General features: G+C 39.9%; 1 protein-coding gene across 1 annotated transcript in view; it reads right to left on the reverse strand.

Annotated features, from left to right (window-relative positions):
• The window catches only part of USP12 (ubiquitin specific peptidase 12), a 109,048-nt gene that overhangs the window by 44,402 nt on the left and 43,173 nt on the right, over positions 1-21,473 (reverse strand). The window contains exon 2 of the mRNA XM_049867886.1: positions 10,919-10,999. Within this exon, the coding sequence (XP_049723843.1) occupies positions 10,919-10,999 (81 nt within the window). The remainder of the gene's footprint in view (positions 1-10,918; positions 11,000-21,473) is intronic.

Here is a 21,473-nt window from a genome sequence, read left to right on the forward strand (position 1 = left end):
GGCAACGGCTTCATTATCCACAGGGTCCACTTCAGGCTTCACCGCTGGTTTGGAACTGCCTGAGAGGGCTGCAAACCCAAACTCGGGGTTTCTGCAAACCGACAAAGCCCAGAACCGCGACTGAAGTGCCATCGCTGAGAGACCTCAGTCAAAGCCTCAGAAAAGACTCGCCTCCTGCTCCTTCCAGGCGTCTCAGTGGTCCGCGGCCGCAGCCATATCCACTCAAGGAGAGGTTGAGGCCGGTGGAGGGCATCAATTCTCAAAAGCTGGTTTTTTGAAAAAAATCAACAAAATTGATAAACCACTGGCCAAACTGACAAAAGAAAAACAGGAGAGGGAGCAAACAACCCAAATAAGAAATAAGATGGGTGATATTACAACAGACCCAACTAAAATTAAAAGAATCATATCAGATTACAATGAAAAACTGTACTCAAATTTGAAAACCTAGAAGAAATGGATGAATTCCTAGAAACAGAGTACCTACCTAAACTAACACAAACAAAGGTAGAACAACTAAATAGACCCATGAGATTGAAAAGGTAATCAAAAAACTCCCAACATAAAAAAGCCTTGGTCCAGACGGCTTCACTGCAGAGTTCTACCAATTTTTCAGAGAAGAGTTACCACGACTACTACTAAAGGTATTTCGGAGCATCATTCTATGATGCCACCATATCCCTGATACCAAAACCAGGTAAATACACCACAAGAAAAGAAAATTACAGACTTATATCCCTCATGAACATAGATGCAAAAATCCTCAGCAAAATTCTAGCCAATAGAATTCAACAACATATCAAAAAAATAATTCACCACGACCAAGAGAGATTCATACCAGGTATGCAGGGATGGTTCAACATTAGAAAAACAATTAGTGTAATCCCCCACATAAATAAAACAAAAGAATCACATGATTTTATGAATTGATGCAGAGAAGGCATATGGCAAAGTTCAACACCCATTCATGATAAAAACTCTAAGCAAAATAGGAATAGAAGGAAAATTCCTCAGCATAATAAAGGATATTTATACAAAGCCAACAGCCAACATCACCCTAAATGGAGAGAGCCTGAAAACATTCCCACTGAGATCAGGAACCAGACAAGGAGGCCCTTTATCACCACTCTTATTCACCATTGTGTTGGAGGTCCTAGCCAGATCAATCAGGCTAGATAAAGAAATAAAGGGCATCAAGATTGGCAAGGAAGAAGTAAAAGTATCTCTATTTGCAGTTGACATGATCTTATACACAGAAAACCCTAAGGAATTCTCCAGAAAACTACTGAAACTAATAGAAGAGTTCAGCAGAGTACTGGGATACAAGATAAACATACAAAAATCAGTTGGATTCCTCTACACCAACAAAAAGAACATCGAAGAGGAAATCACCAAATCAATGCCATTTACAGTAGCCCCCAAGAAGATAAAATAATTAGGAATAAATCTCACCAGAGATGTAAAAGACTTATACAAAGAGAACTACAGTACACTTCTGCAGGAAACCAAAAAAGACTTACATAAGTGGAAAAACCTTGCTCGTGGACAGGAAGACTTCACACTGTAAAAATGTCTATTCTACCAAAAACGATCTATACATTTAATGCTATTCCGATCCAAATCCCAATGACATTCTTTACATGAGATGGAGAAACAAATCACCAACTTCATATGGAAGGGAAGAGCCTCTAGATAAATAAGGCATTACTGAAAAAGAAGAACAAAGTGGGAGGCCTTACCCTGCCTGATTTTTAGAACCTATTACACCGCCACAGTAGTCAAAACAGCCTGACGCTGGTACAACAGATACATAGACCAGCGGAAAAGAATTGAGAATCCAGACATAAATCCATCCACATATGAGCAGTTGACATTTGACAAAGGCCCCAAAACAGTTAAATGGGGAAAAGACAGTCTTTTTAACAAATGGTGCTGGCATAATTGGGTATCCATCTGCAAAAAAAATGAAACAAGACCCATACCTCACTCCATGCACAAAAACTAACTCAAAATGGATCAAAGACCTAAATATAAAATCTAAAACGATAAAGATCATGGAAGAAAAAATAGGGACAACAATAGGAGCCCTAATACATGGCATAAACAGTATACAAAACATTAAGAATGCAGAAGAAAAACTAGATAACTGGGAGCTCCTAAAAATCAAACACCTATGCTTATCCAAACACTTCACCAAAAGAGTAAAAAGACTACCTACAGACTGGGAAAAAGTTTTTAGCTATGACATTTCTGATCAGCGCCTGATCTCTAAAATGTACGTGATACTGCAAAAACTCAACTACAAAAAGACAACCCAATTAAAAAATGGGCAAAAGATATGAGTAGACACTTCACTGAAGAAGACATTCAGGTAGCTAACAGATACATGAGGAAATGTTCACGATCATTAGCCATTAGAGAAATGCAGATCAAAACTACGATGAGATTTCATCTCACTCCAACAAGACTGGCATTAATCCAAAAAACACCAAATAATCAATGGTGGAGAGACTGGAGCACTTACGCACTGCTAGGGGGAATGTAAAATGGTACAACTACTTTGGAAATCGATTTGGCGCTTCCTTAAAAAGCTAGAAATAGAACTACCATAGGATCCAGCAATCCCACTCCTTGGAATATATCCTAGAGAAATAAGGGCCTTTACAAGAACAAATATATGTACACCCATGCTTACTGCAGCACTGTTTACAATAGCAGCCACAGTGCCCATCAATGGATGAATGGATAAATAAATTACGGTATATTCACACAATGGAATACTACGCATCGATAAAGAACAGTGAGGAATCTGTGACACATTTCATAACATGGAGGAACCTGGAAGGCATTATGCTGAGTGCAATTAGTCAGCTGCAAAAGGACAAATATTGTATAAGACCACTATTATAAGAACTTGAGGGATAGTTTAAACTGAGAAGAAAACATTCTTTTGCAGTTATGAGACAGGAGAGGGACGAAGAGTGGGAGAGGGGTATTCACTAATTAAACAGTAGATAAGAACTACTTTAGGTAATGGGAAATACAGCACACAATACAGGGGAGGTCAGCACAGCTGGACTAAACCAAAAGCAAAGAAGTTTCCTGAATACACTGAATACTTCGAAGACCAGCATAGCAGGGCAGGGGTTTCGGGACCATGGTTTCAGGGGATATCTAAGTCAACTGGCATAATAAAATCTATTAAGAAAACATTCTGTGTCCCACTTTGAAGAGTGGCGTCTGGGGTCTTAAATGCTAGCAAGCAGCCATCTAAGAGGCATCAATTGGTCTCAATCCACCTGGATCAAAGGAGAATGAAGAATACCAAGGACACAAGGCGATTACCAGCCCAAGAAACAGTAAGGGCCACATGAACCAGAGACTACATCATCCTGAGACCATAACTAGATGGTGCCTGGCCATAACCGATGACTGCCCTGACAGGGAACATAACAGAGAACCCCTGAGGGAGCAGGAGAGCAGTGGGATGCAGACCCCAAATTCTCATAAGACCAGACTTAATGGTCTGACCAAAACTAGAGGGACCCTGGTGGTCATGGTCCCCAGGCCTTCTGTTGGCCCAGGACAGGAACCATTCCCGAAGCCAACTCTTCAGACATGGATTGGACTGGACAATGGGTCGGAGAGGGATGCTGGTGAGGAGTGAGCTTTTTGGATCAGGTGGACACAAGACTATGTTGGCACCTCCTGCCTGGAGGGGAGATGAGAGGGTGGAGGGCGTTAGAAGCTGGCAATGTGGACACGAAGAGAGAGTGGAGGGAGAGAGCAGCTGTGTCATTAGGGGGAGAGTAGTTGGGAGTGTGTAGCAAGGTGCATATGGGTTTTTGTGTGACTGACTTGATTTGTAAACTTTCACTTAAAGCGCAATAAAAATTATTAAAAAAAAAGAGAGAGAGAGAGACATTTATGTAACCAACTTTATTAGCACCTAAATGGAAAGAAAATTTTGTTTTTATTCCTCTTTCTTCCATACTGGGCCCTGCTCCCTGGATCCAGAATTCTAACTAATGACTATTAGTAATTCAGATTAAATAGGCTTTTATGGATGGTCTAGGGATTCGATCATTCAATCGTAATTCTATACCAAAGATTTTAGTGAAAGTGTATTTCACAGTAGTATTACAAATAATTTATTAAGCCTAATCCATTTGTGTATTGGGGCCTACCTAAAAAAAAAAAAGGAAAATTAACATCAAATCGTGCAGTAAAACAATGAAGGAAGGTCATTCAAAAAAATGTATAGACTGCATGGAAAAAAAAAAAGCGTTACTACTAGTTTAACTCATTCTCTACTACCAACTCTACTAAAATAGTCACTGGCTTTAAAATATAAGGAAAAAAGGGCAAAATCTGATTTGTCAGATTAAAGGAATTTGTTTTCAAAGAATTTAGCTGACCATATTAAATGCTAGAATGTGACTGGGATATTTTACACCAAGGGAAAGCCTCCAAAGGCTCCTTTGCCTATTCTAAATAGTTTCTGAACCCCCAAACTACACTAGCGTTTCTCCTTTCTGACTTCCAATAATACCAGGAATATTTATGTATCTATAGGAGATAAGGAAACCCTGGTGGCTTAGTGGTTAAGTACTACAGCTGCTAACCAAAAGGTCAGCAGTTCGAATCCACCAGGCGCTCCTTGGAAACTCCATGGGGCAGTTCTACTCTGACCTATAGGGTCGCTATGAGTCGGAATCGACTCGATGGCAACAGGTTTGGTTTTACAGGAGATAAGCCAAAAGGAAATCTCCACATGTGTGTCCAACTGCCTCCATGAACAACTGTCTCCTCTGCCACAAGATCAGAAGAAGTGGATGGTGCCTGGCTACCATTATTGAAAGTTCTGATCAAAGATTCAATAGAAGAATCCTGATCAAAAGGGAAAAAAATACAGAACAGAATTCCAAATTCTCATGGAATCCAGACTTTATGGAGCCATTGAGGCTGGGGTGAATCCCCAGAACTACTGCCCTGAGATAATCTTTAAACCTTAAACCAAAAATATTCCCTGAAGTCATCTTTAAAATCAATAGTTTAGCTTAACTAGTAAAGAATGTCTGCCTTGAGCTCTGCATTGTGCTCTTTTATAGAACTATCTACATGGGATCAAACTGAAAACAGCAACTCAAAGGTTAGACAAGAAGCTTAGGGGGCAGTGAGTTCATGTTAATGGGGGAGGCCAATTCGGAAAAGGAGGGTAAAATGGTACACAACTTGAAGACTGTAGTCAATGTCACTGAATTATACATGCAGAAATTGTTGGTGCATGTTTTGCTGTGTATATTTTTAACAACAAAAATAAATCATTTTAAAAAGGGCATCTCCACTCTATGCATTATGCAAACTACAGTGACAAACACAGAAATTATCATGAAGAGTAAACTCCCATAAAAGCCATTATTTGTGGTAATATTTTTTTTAATTAATTTTTATTGTCCTTTAAGTGAAAGTTTACAAATCAGGTTATTTGTGGTAATATTCTTGAAAGATAAAAATATTTGCAACTGTAAATAATGGAATATAAGCTGTCTCCAACAATGCTGACAGTAATCACTGTGTTGAATTTCCTGCTAGGTTAATTAAACTGCAATTACTTTCTCTTATCCGTTAAAAAAAAAAAGTCTAATTTTCTACCTGCCCAAATACATGTACTAGTCCCTAGAGGCAGTGCTCTGAGTAATCCTACCACTGATGGCAGCAAAAGAGAAATGAAATCAGGCATACAAAAGGAACTCTTTCCATATACTCCTTTTGTAAAGCAATTCAAATGAACCTAGCACACCTAGCCAAAAGCAGAACGGTGGAAAGAAAATATGTGTGCCTCGTTTTAACAAAATCCAGTTGTTAGAAAAGATTAACCAAGACTCTTAAAGCAGCCCACAGTCAAGTGTGTACAGCACTAGCTACTTAGCAAACAGGTGTGGTGTTGGTGGATGCCTTCAAGTTGATTCTGACTCACAGTGACCCCATGTGACAAATCAGACCTGCCCATAGGGTTTTCTAATAGGGACAGGAAAAAAAAAAGTTAGAGTGCTGACCTCTGAATTAACTAAGCCACCCCCCCAAAAGAGTGCCAATCATAATTAAGCAACACCTATAGGCGGTGTGACAAGTCTACAAATAGAAAGGGGGAAGGGAAGAGAGAAACAGACGAGTGATAGCTTCAGAGCTGAAAAGCAGGACTCACAGGAAAAGATTAAAGGTAAGGAATATAGCTGTGAAGTAGCCTGGGAACATAATCACAGGAAAAATTAATCACTATACTAGTTCTCTAAGGAGCCGTGGTGGCGCAGTGGTTAAGCACTCTGCTGTGAACTCACCAGCCACTCTGCAGAAGAAAGATATGGCAATCTGCTTCTGTAAAGATTAGAGCCTTGGAACCCCGACGGATGGGGCACTTCTACTCTGTTCTGTAGGGCTGCTATCAGTCAGAACGGACTCCACGGCAATGGGTCTGGTCTTGTGGTTTATACCAGTCCTCCTGACCTACTCAAATCTCTGACTGATTTTTGAGCGTAAGTCAAGGCGTTCAACCACTGCCAGGGCCCTAGTTAACTTCAGAGATCTCAATTCTTGTTATAACAATGAGACACAGAGACAAGAAACTGTATTCCTACTCATCAGATGAATCACTCAAGAAGGTGAAGACAAATCCTCTTAGTTCTGATGGTCCTTTTCTAACTTTATAGCCTCCGGCTTATCTTGATGTTACTGAGCTTCAAGGGGAAGCACAAATACTACCTTTTCAATCTCTACAGATCCACAAGGAGTAATAAAAATAACACCTTTGTAGAAACGCTTTTTCTACACAACTGACATCAGTATTTTGATCTAGACATCAGATTAAATTAAAAACAACATACCAGAAAAAATATAATATAGCTTTAGAACTTATATGATTTTTATCTAGGATGTTATTTTACTTGTTCTGAGGCTAGCTACAAAAAAGTTTACAGCTAGAGATAAAATGGAGAAGCTGAAATACTTATATTGGTAAAAGTAAAACAGCCTCCAATACAGGAAATACTATTGTTTGAAAGAAAATGGATCCTTCTGGGACACTACCAGAAAGCCAAAAGCACTCACAATGGGCACAGCTTTACTACAATTCCGGACACACATCAGCTTTGGAGTGTAAAGCAAATAAGGGCAGTGGGCACAGCAAAGCAGCAACAGAACAAGAGTGGAGAAAATGGGTTTTGACATCCCTGGAATTTTAATGAGGCTGTGGATCACTAGACAACTTTGTATGTGAGCATGAACATTTACTGTGTTATTAGAAATAGAGACAGATTCCCAGTAAAACGACAGTAAAGGAACAGATTAGGTAAAAAACAAAAAGGCCAAAGAGTGTGATAAAGAAGACAACCACAGACTAGAGACATCAGCAACTGTTCAGAGGCCAGAGGGCAGATGAAGGAGGGGTAAATGAATTGGCAGAGCAGAGAAAGTGGAGGCCTAAGTGCCTTCGAGGGAGAGGCAAAGGAGAAACAAGCTGATTCACCTTCGAAAGGTTCAGGAATTGGCGGAGAAGGGAAGGGAGAAACGTCCAAGAACGAAGTCTAGTTGTAAGTTTTAACGGACTGTTTATAGACACCCAACCCTGCAGAAGACTGCAGGCTTCATTTCCACAGAAATGGAACAAGAGAAACTCTGGATTCAAAGACCTTGCAGACAGAAGACAGCAGTGAGGCACCTAAAAGGATTAAGTTAAACTCTGAATTAAGCCACTTCCAGGCAGAGTCTGCTCTGTAGAAAATAAATAACCCTAGAGAAGAGGCCTCTAGCTAGTGAAAACAGGGGTGAAGGGGGGTGGTAGCAGGACTATTTAAAAAGCCAGTTTGCCAGAAGTCACCCCACAGTGAAACCCATGGTTAAGAAGCTCTGCTCATAATACACAAAGGCTCCAATCAGCTCTTTAGAGTCTCACTTTCATATATGAAATCTGAGAAAAACTCCCAACAGGAAACACAGCTTAAAACAAGGGAAAAAATGAACTCAGAGGTCTCAGGAACAACCCAGTAAGCATAAGAAAGTGTCAGTAACAACAAAAAGTATAAATAATATCCCTGGAAAGATAATAGAAGATATTTCCTCCATGAAACACAAGTAAAAAAATAAACATAACACTGTAAAATAAAAAGTGCAAAGAGCTGGACAAAAACAAACTTGTTGCCGTCGAGTCGACTCTGGCTCATAGCAACCATACAGGACAAAGCAGAACTGCCCCATATGGCTTCCAAAGAGTAACTGGTGGATTCAAACTGCGGACCTTTTGGTTAGCAGCCAAAGTCTTAACCACCACGCCACCAGGGCTCCGGACAAATAGTACAAGAAACTGTCTAAAATGTAGACAAAAAGGTAGATGATCAGAAATGGGAGAAAAAAAAGAAAATTAGAGAACTGATCTCTTTCAATATTCAACTAACAGGATATTCAAAAGACAGAACAGAGAAATTACATTAAAAGTGACGGAATTACCCAAAAACTACTACTAGAAATTTTCTAGAACTGAAGAACATGAGACTCTAGTCTGAATGGGCCCATAAAATACCCAGCACAGTTTAACAGAGGGCGACTACCAAGACACATCAAATTTCCCAACACTGTTATGAATAAAAGGAAAATCCTAAAAGCCCCCAAAATTTTTTTAAAAAGTCACAGAGAAGATCAAGAATCAGAATGGCATCAGGCTTCTCAAGAGCAACAACAGAAGCCAGAAGGCAATGGAGTAGCCTTCAAAGTTCTGAAGGAAGATCCCTTAACACAGAATCTGTAACTAAAGGAGCCAAAACATTTGTAGATACACAAGGCCTCAAAGTTTATCTACTATCCAGGCAAACCTCCTGAAGAAGCTACCACAGGATCTGCTCCATGAAGGAAGGGAGAAAACCAAAAAAGAAGACAGGATCAAGAAAACAAGAAGTGAAAAGCATTTCCAGAGCGACAGAAAATAAAATGTCTGGACAAAGGCTCCACAGCAGGCATGGTGAACACCAGTCCACTTAAAGCGAGAGGGCTGAGGTTAAGTTTACCTGATAGGTATGACTCCGTGGGACCTGGCATTGAGAAGATGTTTTGGGGGCTTTTTTTTTTTCCCAGTTCTTTTAAAGGGTTTGAGAAGAACACACGAAAATTACGGACATGAAAAAATAAAGCAATGATTAATTTCAGGCAAAACAAAGTTATACAAAGAAGGGAAATGCAATCATAATATAAGCTGGCTCACTTGGGAACAATATTTACATCTTTATAAGGAAAATACTGAACAGTGATGAAATATTGTGATATAAGCATACTGTGAGAATACGGGGAAAGTCAAGCTGGCAGGTGATGGTTGAGGAAGAGAGCTCAATTTCTAATCTACCGTAACAGGCAGTCAGTAGATTTAAAAGAAAAAAAAAGGAGGTACCAGTATTTTATTTAGAATTCGAAGGTTATTGTTTGTTAGGTGCCACCGAGTTGATTCCAACTCATAGCAACCTCACGTACAACAGAACGAAACACTGCCTGGTCCTGCGCCATCGTCACAATCGTTGCTATGTCTGAGCCCATTGTTGCCTTCCAACCTGAGGGGCTCATCTTCCACCAAGATATCAGACAGTGTTCCACTGCTATTCATATGGTTTTTACTGGCCAGTTTTTTCAAAAGTAGATCTCCAGGTCCTTCTCCCCAGTCTGTCTTAGTCTGGTAGCTCCACTGAAACCTGTCCACTATGGGTGACCCTGCTGGCATCTGAAATACTGGTGGCATAGCTTCCACCATCACAGCAACAGGCAAGCCACCACACAATGACAAACTGACAGACACGTGGTGGAGAATATGAAGGTAAATTCTAGGGAAAAAAATAGCTAGAGGAGTGATGGGTAGCTTCTTCTGGAGAGGCAGAGAAGAGTAGGGGACTGCTGATTCATTGTTATAAACTTTATGGTGCACAGAAACAATCTGCAAAGCAAGGGAAACACACACATCACTTTAACTGCTATCCTCAAATCTATCTCACAGGTCATAGTCGCATACTACCGTTCAAAGGTAAACCAATGTGTTCAAAACAATGTACTGTGTTACCTGTATTATCATATCATTCATATGTAAAAACCCAAACCAAACCCACTGCCGTTGAGTGGATCCCAACTCATAGCGACCCTATAGGACAGAGCAGAAGGAGCACCTGGCGGATTCGAATCGCTGACCTTTTGGTTAAGCAGCTGTAGCGCTTAACCACTACGCCACCAGGGTTTCCTCATTCATATATATATATATATACATTTTTTTTTATATACCCACCATAGGTCCCCCTGATAGAGTACAACAGTATAAAATAAACTACCACAACAATTATATAACAGATTTGTAATATTGTCTGGTGACTCAGAGAAGACAAAGAATGGTCAGAGTTAGAAATTCTTAAAGAAAGCTCTTCCAAAGTTTTAATAATGTAAATTATTAGAACTAAGTATACCTCCACAAGGACTGTGGGGTTTTTTTCCTTCATTTTCCAGTTCCATGTCTATAGTGCTGGTACAGCGCCAGAATACTCTCTAACGTGGAGGCATTTACACGGCTGTATCTATAGCTGTGCATGTGGACCATTCATACATAATTCAGGCATTTAAATAATTCTCATGACTCAGGAGATGATCTGGTCGAAGCTATATGAAATTCTGCTTATAGGACAAATCAGGTTGACAGGGTAGAAATTGCTTCTAATACTCTGAAGACTTCAGGCAGCTGTTTCCCTGCCCTTAAAGGTAATTTTACAATGCCAAATCAAGTTTCTTGGTGTTTAATTCTACTGTACAAACTTTTTTTCTTTAACAAATTATTAATGCAATTTTCAGTTTTCAAACTGCTTCCAATCATAATTGTGGAGGCTAAGTATCAATGGATACTTACGTTGACTAATCCAAAATAGTGCTCATTGACTGGAAACTGCTCTGGACCAATCTCTTTCTCTAATGCCGAGGCATTGGCGCCCTATAAAATGGAAAACAAAAATCTTAGTCATTAGAGTATCTGACACGGCTACAATTACAGAGGCATAATGGAGTCATTCTTTAAAAAATTCATCTATGCTCCCTATAATGCATAAAAACACTAAGAGAAAATAAAATAGGATACTAAAGAATAAAAGCTTCTAATAATTCGACTAAAAAGTAGTTTACAGAAACTTTCTCATGGAGCAAAAGACTGGATCAAAGAAATATTCCTAACTTGTTCTTCTTTTCTAAGTAGGAATTAAAGCCCCTAAAGACCCTGGGTGGTGTAGACTGTTAACACTCAGCTGTTAACCGAAAGCTTGACAGTTGGAGTCTACCTAGAGGTGCCTCAAAAAAAAAAAAGAGTCTGGTGATCTACTTCCAAAATATCAGCCATTCCAAACAGCACTCCGGCACACAGGGAGTCATCATGCATGGGAATCCCGGCTCAACCACAAATGGTTTTTTTTATCATGTATGTTAATGGGACAGTAATCTGAGAGCAAGGAGCCCTGGAGGCACAGTGGTTAAGTGCTCAGCTGCTAACCACAACGGTGGTGGTTGAAATCCACCAGTAGCTTCACAGGAGAAAAGACCTAGAGATCTGCTTCCGTAAAGATAAAAGCCTAGAAAACCCTACAGGACAGTTCTACTCTGTCTGATAGGGTTGCTATGAGTCAGAATCCACCCCATGGCACACAACAATCATCTAAGAGCAGCCATCTTGGTGAACTGAAACTTTGTGAATTTAATATGAATATATTCAATGACTTAGAAATTCTTCTGAGGTACCTATCTAAGAAATTCTCACACAGAACTAAAAGGTAACAAGAATGCTTACAGCAAAAGCTTGTGAGCTGCCATCTAAGATATTCCAGATTCCAACCCATCTGGAGTAAGGGAAGATTAGTCCAAAGGACTAATGGAACACAACTACCATGGCCTCCACTAATATGAGTCCAGCACAACTAGATAGTGCCCGGCTACCACCACTGACTGCTCTGACAGGGATCACAATAGAGGGTCCCAGACAGAGCTGGAGAAAAATGTAGAACAAAATTCAAACTCACATAAAAAAGACCAGACTTACTGGCCTGACAGAGACTGGAAAAACCTTGAGAGGAAAAACCTCTGGATACCTTTTAACTCAGTAAGAAAGTTACTCCTGAGGTTGAACCTTCAGCCATAGATTAGACAGGCCCATAAAATGAACAATAATACTTGTAGCTCAACCATGTATACGAGGCTAAACGGGCACACCAGCCCAGGGGCAAGGACAAGAAGGCAGGAGGGGACAGGAAAGCTGGATGAATGGAAATGGGGAACCCAAGGTCAAGAAGGGGAGAGCACTGACACATCACGGAGTTGATAACTAATATCACAAAACAATATGTGTATTAATCGTTTAATGAGAAACTAATTTGCTCTGTAAACCTTCATCTAAAGCATAAAAAATATGTTTTTTAAACAATACATATTAAATATCATACAAAAAAAAGAATGTTTACTGCAGTGTCATTTATGATTGCAGAGCTGACAGCAATCTAGCTGGTCCATCATGAGAGGAACAGATAATACTACCTAGTAGCGTCAGAATAAATGAATCTGATTTCCATACATAAACATGGATAAACTTCAAAATCATTATGTTAAATTACAAAACACCACTAGTATGTATGCGTGTGTACGTGTGTGTGTATACATACACACACACACATAACACATGGAGAGTGGACTAAAAGGGTGTATATTAAATATACTTGAATGGATGCTGGAAGCGGACTGGAAAATGAAATTGAGGATGAAGGATAAAGAGGAAAAAAAATAAAATCCAACAAAAGAAGGGCCTTGCACAGACTATAATAGCGTGCTACAGTCTGAGGAAGATGACCGACTAAATCCTGAGCACCCGAAGGCCTTGAATAAAAAATGGAGGAGGGAGGGGTTAGGGACTAGCACCCTGAGCACTACGTGCGGGTAAATCACAGACACAGGTACTAAGTGGAATCAGAATGTACTCTGAAAGATAAATTAAAGCAATTCTGATAAGTCTACATATGTTTGCCTTGAAAATTCCCAAGAATTTTTGATGTGTTACCAGATAAATATAACCAATATGATATTACTCAAAAAATACCCAAATATCACTTTGAAGAGTTATATATAAAGACAACGCACACAATAAGCCTCCTCAATTATCCTGACTATATGGTTTTTTTTTTTTTTTTTTTTTAACCACACATCAGTCTTTAGAATCCCACACCTGCTCTTTCCTTATTTGGCTCAGTTCCGGACCCTGCGACATCTCTGTTAAACACTGCATCCTCACAGTCACTTCCTGATAGGTCAAGACTGAAAATTAAGTCCTGATTAAAGATATCTGATGAGTTGGTAAGGCGGCCCTAGTGGTGCAACGCTTAAGCACTTGGCTGCTAACCAAAAGGATGAAGGATCAAACCCAACAGTGGCTCCACAGGACAAAAGACAAGGCGATCTGCTCCCATAAAGAATACAGCCTCAGAAACCCTGCTGGTCAGCTCTACTCTGTCACGTGGGGTCACTATGAGTTACAATTGACCCAACAGCATCCAACAACAACGATGAGTTAGTGGACAGGTTCTACCAAAACATGACATTTTCGCTAAAGTCTTCCAGCCAACCATCATCTGTATATATATATACGACACTTGTTATTTTTTTAATTTCGGATTTACTTATTCAACTATTACAGCACCCCCCAAGATCCACTGAACAAAAGTGTCTGCCTAGTGGGAATGCTGCTCCCACTCCTACCCCCGTCGGCTCAAGGGCCTTGTCACAAAATTTCCTCACATATGTTGAAAAGTATCAGTAAGCCCAGATTTTTACCATCTACTCTAAAAATTCAAAAGGAGCCCCTGTGATGCAGTGGTTAAGCGCTCAGCTGCTAACCGCAAGGTCACCAGTTTGAACCCACCAGCTGCTCCATGGAAGAAAACACCTGGCAAACTGCTTCCTCAAAGATCACAGCCTTGGAAACCCTGTGGGGCAATTCTACCCCATCCTATAGGGTAGCTATGAGTTCGAATTTGATTCAATAACAATGGGTGTAAAAATTCAAACTGAAAATTGGTTTATTCAAATTGGTATAATCCCTCCAGTCTTCCCCTCCCAAAAAAAAAGAAACAAAAGAAAAGGTGCTGTTATCTAAAGTACAATCTCATACATATAACTGGAACACTAAAAAACCAGCATATATACCTGAGGAAGGCACTTCTGGCCCTTAGGATGAACTAAGAACAGAACGGCATGCAAGCACTGTCCTGCCAGTGTCAGAGCAGCAGCATCAGGCCACACACCTTCTACTCTAACCATCCCAGATGGCCCTCTTGTCCCCATGTATACCATGTGGTACTTTCCTTCACTGGCTTAGAATGCCCCTCCTCCACCCCCACATTGTCCTCATGGTAGTTTCGTTATTTACTATCCTCTCTGTTCACCTGTGCCTCAGCTTCCTAACTCTAAAAGGAAAATGTCACCACCTACTTTACAGGATGGCCAAAAGAAGTAATTGAGCTTTAACTTTTTGCAAGGCATTTGGAGGTGTGTGGCACATAGGCAGGTGTCCCATAAATGTTGGTTCTCTTCTCCCTCTTCCTACCAATCACCAGAAGGAAGAAGGAAAAAAAAGCTACTCTCACTGGCTAGTAATGGTAGTAAATGTGATCAGGTTCAAGCAAACGCTAGAAAATAACAAAGAGGCGAAAATCATAAGAAAAAAAAGAAAGCTGTAATACAAAAAATAGACCTTCTTTCTCCTGACAACAAAGCACAACCAAAACCCAATTATGAGTCTGCGGAAAGTAAACAGGTATGATAAAGTGCAAAGAGCCTGTCTTAGTCATCTAGTGCTGCTGTAACAGAAATACCAAAAGTGAATGGCTTCAACAAACAGAAGTTTATTCTCACAGTCTAGTAGGCTAGAAATCCAAATTCAGGGCATCAGCTCCAGGAAAAGGCTTCTCTCTCTTTGACACCTCTGGAGCAAGGTCCTTGTCATCAATCTTCCCCAGGACTAGGAACTTCCCAGCACAGGAACCCCGGGTCCAAAGGGTGCATTCTTCTCCTGTCTCTATTTTTTTGGTGGTATGAGGTCCCCCTGTCTCTGTGCTTGCTTCTCTCTTTTATATTTTAAGAGACTGATTTAAGACACAATCTAATTTTGTAGATTGAGCCCTGTCTCATTAACATAACTGCTCCTAATCCTACCTCATTAACATTATAGAGGTAAGACTTATAACACATTGGAAAATCATATCAGATGACAAAATGACAGACAATCACACAATACTGGGAATCATGGACCAGCCAAGTGGACATGTATCTTTGGGGGACACAATTCAATCCATGCCAGGGCCCTAGATCATTGTCTTTCTGGATTTAAAAATCCTCGTTTATAAAATAAAAGGGTCAAACTCCTCAGGGATTTTCTAAATCCCCAGCTCCAAGTTTATCTGCTGGGTTTTCAAATCTTTACATGAATTAAGGTTTGCAAGCGAAAAATGTTTAGAAAATAAAAGGATTAGGTTTCTAAAGCACCTTCTAGCTCAATATTCTATCATTTCCAGTCAGTTTTATCAATGATTCTCAGGATATTACCATATTACTGTGGGTATACAGAACTCCAAGCCAACCAATAAACGCCAAGCAGCACAATCCAACAGTTGGAGGGATTATGGTTATGGATGGAGTGAAGGCAGTAGATCGAGATGCAAAGTACAAAGAGAAAATAGAATTCACTTTATTATGGTCCTAACCAAAGGTGAAGCATAGTCAAGTATCTGTTTCTATGATAATGATGCTATACAGCCGATTCTGCGAATGCAAGCAGGCGCATTCCCAGGGCGCTGACTCAAGATGTTCCCTGCCGAAATGCTCACAGTACATCCCTGCCTCTAACCTAATGCTACTACAACGCTGAAAGGTACACTAAGCAACCCAGTTTCTGATGAGTGGTTTTTAAATTAAAAAAAAAAAAAGTCAAAGGTAACACCAAATGAGGGTGTTCACAAAGGTAAACGGTGTCACTAAAATGTACACAAGAAAAAAGGACCTGTTGGTAATTGCTATGGCATACGTAATTTTGAAACAACAGCAAGAACAACCAAAAAATACACATGCGGGTACGTATCTATGTATATATGTATACATGTGTATAGGTATTTATGCATGAGTACATTTTTTATTTTATATATATGTACGTATGTATGCATATGCATCTATGTGACTGTATGCACACATATTCATATATATAATAAAGTATATAAGGGCACAGCTACAGATACTTCTTAGACACAATAAGGCATCTCACAGGACTGGATTTCTGGATTTGAAGGATTAGGACCGTAGTCTCGTGAGACATCTCAATCAATTGGCATACTATAGTTCATACAGTTAGGTTCTACATCAACCACAGCCTTATCTACCCCGAGACCAGAAGAACTAGATGATACCCAGCTACCACTACCGACTGTTCCAATCACGGCCATAACAGATGGACCCTGACAGAACGGGAGAAAAATGTGGAATAGAACCTCAAATTCAAAAAAAAAAAAAAAAAAAAAACCAGACCTACAGGAGAAAGACTCCCCAAGACTACTGCCCTGAGATACTTTTCAAACCCTGAACTGAAACTAACCCTTGTGATCACCTTGTAGCTAAACAGCAAATGGGCTAAAAAAATAATGAATATCACCCATTAAGTACTGCACTCCTTTAAAAAAATCACCTTTATCAGACCAAACAGTCAACAATTGCTTTAAAACAAAGATGAGAATGTAAAGGGGTAAAGAACCTAATAGAAATGGAAAAAACAAGAGAAATAATGAGAATGTTCATGAATTATGAAGAATATAACCAATGTCACTAAACAGTTTGTGTAGAAATTATTGAATGGGAACCTAAACTGCTATGTAAGCCTTTAATTAAAATACAATAAAATATTGTTTAAAAAAAAAAGTTTTGAACAAGAGTTAGATACAACTGGTGAAAACCAACCACCAAACCAAAAATTTGCTATTCAGTGTTTAGGCATCTTTAGAAGAGTTCTCAAACACAGACATTCCCTGAGGATTCTGATGGAGGCTGACAAATTTATCATGTCATACAATAGTGAATCAAGCTCCCCCATGTTTAAACTGAGCCTAGTACAAGTCAACATTCAACAGGAATGGCTCTGAATTATTTTTCATCTCCACGCACTTGAGAAATAGGACCCTACCAAATTAATTTTTTTTTTTTTTTTAATGAAGTCAATGATTTTTTACAAGAAGAGAAGGAAGGAATGGTGTGATGCTTGGCTAAGATTTTCTGCTCTAGAGCTTTCGTAGGTATCAGGATTCATTTGTTTTGTATGAAACATGGCACACATAGATGGGAAAAAAAATCATTTTCTGACTGTTTAGACACCATTTTTTGTACTGTAAGAAAAAGATTACTTTAGACTCAGTATCTGTTACTACAGAATTCATCATGAAGAAGCAACTGTTGTCAGTCGAGTCAGTTCCAACTCACAGTGACCCTGTGCACAACAGAAAGAAACACCACCTGGTCCTGCACCATCCTCACAATCGTTGTTATGCTTGAGCTCACTGTTGCAGCCACTGTGTCAATCCACCTCACTGAGGGTCTTCCTCTGGCCCGCTGACCCTCTACTTTGCCAAGCATGATGTCCTTCTCCAGGGACTGATCCCTTCTGACAACATGTCCAAAGTATGTAAGATGCAGTCTCACCATCCTTGCTTCTAAGGAGCACTCTGGTTGTACTTCTTCCAAGACAGATTTGTTTGTTCTTTGGCAGTCCATGGTATAGTCAATACTCTTTGGCAACACCACAATTCAAAGACGTCAATTCTTCTTTGGCCTTACTTATTTATTCACTGTCCAGCTTTCACATGCATATGATGAGACTGAAAATACCATGGCTTGAGTCAGGCGCACCTTAGTCTTCAGGGTGACATCTTTGCTTTTCAACACCTCAAAGAGGTCCTTTGCAGCAGATTTACCCAATGCAATGCATCGTTTGATGTCTTGACTGCTGAATCTATGGACACTGATTGTGGATCCAAGTAAAATGAGATCCTTGACAACTTCAATCTTTTCTCTGTTTATCGTGATGTTGCTCATTGGTCCAGTTGTGAGGATTTTTGCTTTCTTTATGTTGAGGTGCAATCCATACTGAAGCCTGTGGTCTTTGATCTTCATTAGTAAGTGCTTCAAGTCCTTGTCACTTTCAGCAAGCAAGGCTGTGTTATCTGCATAATGCAGGTTGTTAATGAGTCTTCCTCCAATCCTGATGGCCCATTCTTCTTCATATAGTCCAGCTTCTTATATTATTTGCTCAGCATATAGAATGACTAGGTATGGTGAAAGACAGAACCCTGACACACACCTTTCCTGCCTTTAAACCACCCAATATCCCCTTGTTCTGTCCAAACAACAGCCTTTGGATCTGTGTAAAGGTTCCTCATGAGCACGATGAAGTGTTCTGGGGTTCCCATTTGTCGCAATGTTGTCCATAATTTGTTATGATCCACAGTTGAACGCCTCTGCACAGTCAATAAAACACAGGTAAACATCCTTCTGATATTCTCTGTTTTCAGCCAGGATCCATCTGACATCAGCAATGATATCCCTGGTTCCACGCCTTCTTCTGAAACTGGCCGGAATTTCTGGCAGTTCCCTGTTGATACACTGCTGTAGCCGTTTTTGAATGATCTTCAGCAAAATTTTGCTTGCATGTGATATTAATGATATTGTTCTATAATTTCTGCACTTAGTTGGATCACCTTCCTCGGGAATAGGCATAAATATGGATCTCTTCCAGCCAGTTGGCCAGGAAGCTGTCTTCTAATATTTCTTGGTATAGATGAGTGAGCACCTCCAGCAATGTACCCATTTGTTGAAACATCTCAATTGATATTCTGTCAATTCCTGGAGTCTTGTTTTTTGCCAATGCCTTCAGAGCAGCTTGGACTTCTTCCTTCAGTACCATCGGTTCCTGGTTATATGCTATCTCTTTAAATGGCTGAACATCGACTAATTCTTTTTGGTATAATGACTCTGTGTATTCCTTCCATCTTCTTTTGAGGCTTCCTGTGTCATTTAATATTTTCCCCATGGAATCCTTCACTATTGCAACTTGAGGTATGAATGTTTTCTTCAGTTCTTTCAGCTTGAGAAAAGCCAAGCATGTTTCTTCCCTGTTGGTTTTCCATCTCCAGCTCTTTGCACATGTCATTTTAATACTTTACTTTGTCTTCTCAAGCTACCCTTTGAAATCTTCAGTTCTTTTACTTTACCATTTCTTCCTTTCGCTTTAGCTGCTCGACTTTCGTGAGCAAGTTTCAGAGTCTTCTCTGACATCCATCTTGGTCTCTTCTTTCTTTCCTGTCTTTTTTTTTATGACCTCTTGCCTTCTTCATGTATGATGTCATTCCACAACTCGTCTGGTCTTCAGTCACTAGTGTTCAATGCATCAAATCTGTTCTTCAGATGGTCTCTAAATTCAAGTGGGATATACTCAAGGTCATATTTTGGTTCTCGTGGACTTGGTCTGATTTTTTTCAGTTTCAGCTTGAACTTCCGTATGAGCAAGTCAGCCCCTGGGCCTTGTTCTGACCGATGATATTGAGCTTTTCCATGGTCTCTTTCCACTGATGTAGTCATTTTTATTCCTGTGTGTTCCATCTGGCCAGGTCCGTGTGTATAGTCGCAGTTTATGTTGGTCAAAGAAGGTATTTGCAATCAAGGAGTCACTGGTCTTGCAAAATTCTATCCTTTGATCTCCGGCAATGAAGCAATTAGATGCCCATAATACTTCTCATGAAGACCACCAAAAGGTAGATGAAACTTAGAATTAAAAAAAAAAAATTACTGAGCTGGTGAGAATATAGAAAAGCCGGACAAGGCAAAAAATAAAGTGATGGGAGAACCCTGTGAGATAAGTAAACACCAAAGGCAGATTTCACACTGAGGGTATTTGCCAAACCCTAGAGACCTTCAAGGAACCCTGGTGGCATGAACAGTTAAGTACTCAGCTACTAAATGAAAGGCTGGCAGTTTGAACACACCCAGCCCCTCCATGGGAGAAAGGCCAAAAGAACTACTCCCATAAAGGTTACAGCCAGGAAAGCCCCATGGTGCAGTTCTACTCTGTCACATGGAGTCGCTGAGTTGGAATCGACTCAACAGTACCCAACAACAAGTGATCTTTAGATTCTCTTCTGACAGCGGAATGGAGTGCAGAAAACTGGCCCTAAAGCTCAGGGTTCACCCAAGGTAGGGAGTCCAAAAGAAGACCCGAGCATGAAGCTGGGATCCCCAAAGTGCTACACCTTCAGCATACAGAACAACAAAGCAAGGATACTTGCCTAATGTGACTTGGCACCGGGGTGAAAGGGGAAAAAAAAAAAACAAGTATTTTCCAAAGTTTTATAAGTTGGTCTTCATGAAAGTTTGTGACCCAAATTCATACAAGCTGTGTGAGCTTAAAAAGAATCTCAGGCAGAGAATTTAATTCAAAGAGATCCTGAGTTAGCAGTGTTCTTCCCCCACCACCAACTGGCAGAATTACAAATTCACTCTGGAAAAAAACAAATTCAATCCATCTCACAAAGAATTCTCACAAATAAAGTTCCAAGAGATTTGAGTTCACAGTCAAAAATCACAAAACCACACAGGAAAACAAAGTGCCATGAATAAAAATCAACAGAAAAGTAGCAGAATCAGACTCATAAAGAGATTAAATATTAGAACTATCAGATGCAGGATACAAAGTAAATGTTTAATACATGTCAAGAAATAACAAAATCTGGCAATAAGAGCAAAGAAGACACTCTAAAGTCTAAGCAGATTTTTTTTTTAAAGAACCAAATAACACTTCTAAATATAAAACTTAAAATCACTGGAAGTAAAAACTCAACAGTTGTGCTTAAAAAACAAGGTTAATATTGGGTAATACTTCTTAGTCAACAGTCCTATCAATATAATATTACTAATTAAAAATAAAGTTTTATTCAAAATAGGAAATGTTTTACAAAAAAGACATCATGGGAGAACGAATCAATCCACTATGGAGCTGCTACAGAGACCAACCAAAACCAAACCCAATGCCGTCGAGTCAATTCCAACTCATAGCCACCCTACAGGACACAGTAGAACTGCCCCATAGGGCTTCCAAGGCTATAACCTTTACAGAAGCAGACTGCCACATCTTTCTTCCACAAAACGGCTGGTGGGTTCGAACCACTGACGTTTTAATTAGCAGCCAAATGCTTAACCACTGTACCATGAGGACTCCTTGTAGAGAGACCAGGGTGTATTAAAAATAGCACTCAACTAGCAAAGCTACAGTCTGGTTTGGCTTGCCACTAACTAACTAGCTGTCTGACTTGAAATGAAACGCTTCTCTCTCTGAACCCCGGGCACCTCCT

This window comes from Elephas maximus, chromosome 23 (assembly GCF_024166365.1).
Source record: "Elephas maximus indicus isolate mEleMax1 chromosome 23, mEleMax1 primary haplotype, whole genome shotgun sequence".
Taxonomy (NCBI): Eukaryota; Metazoa; Chordata; class Mammalia; order Proboscidea; family Elephantidae; genus Elephas; species Elephas maximus.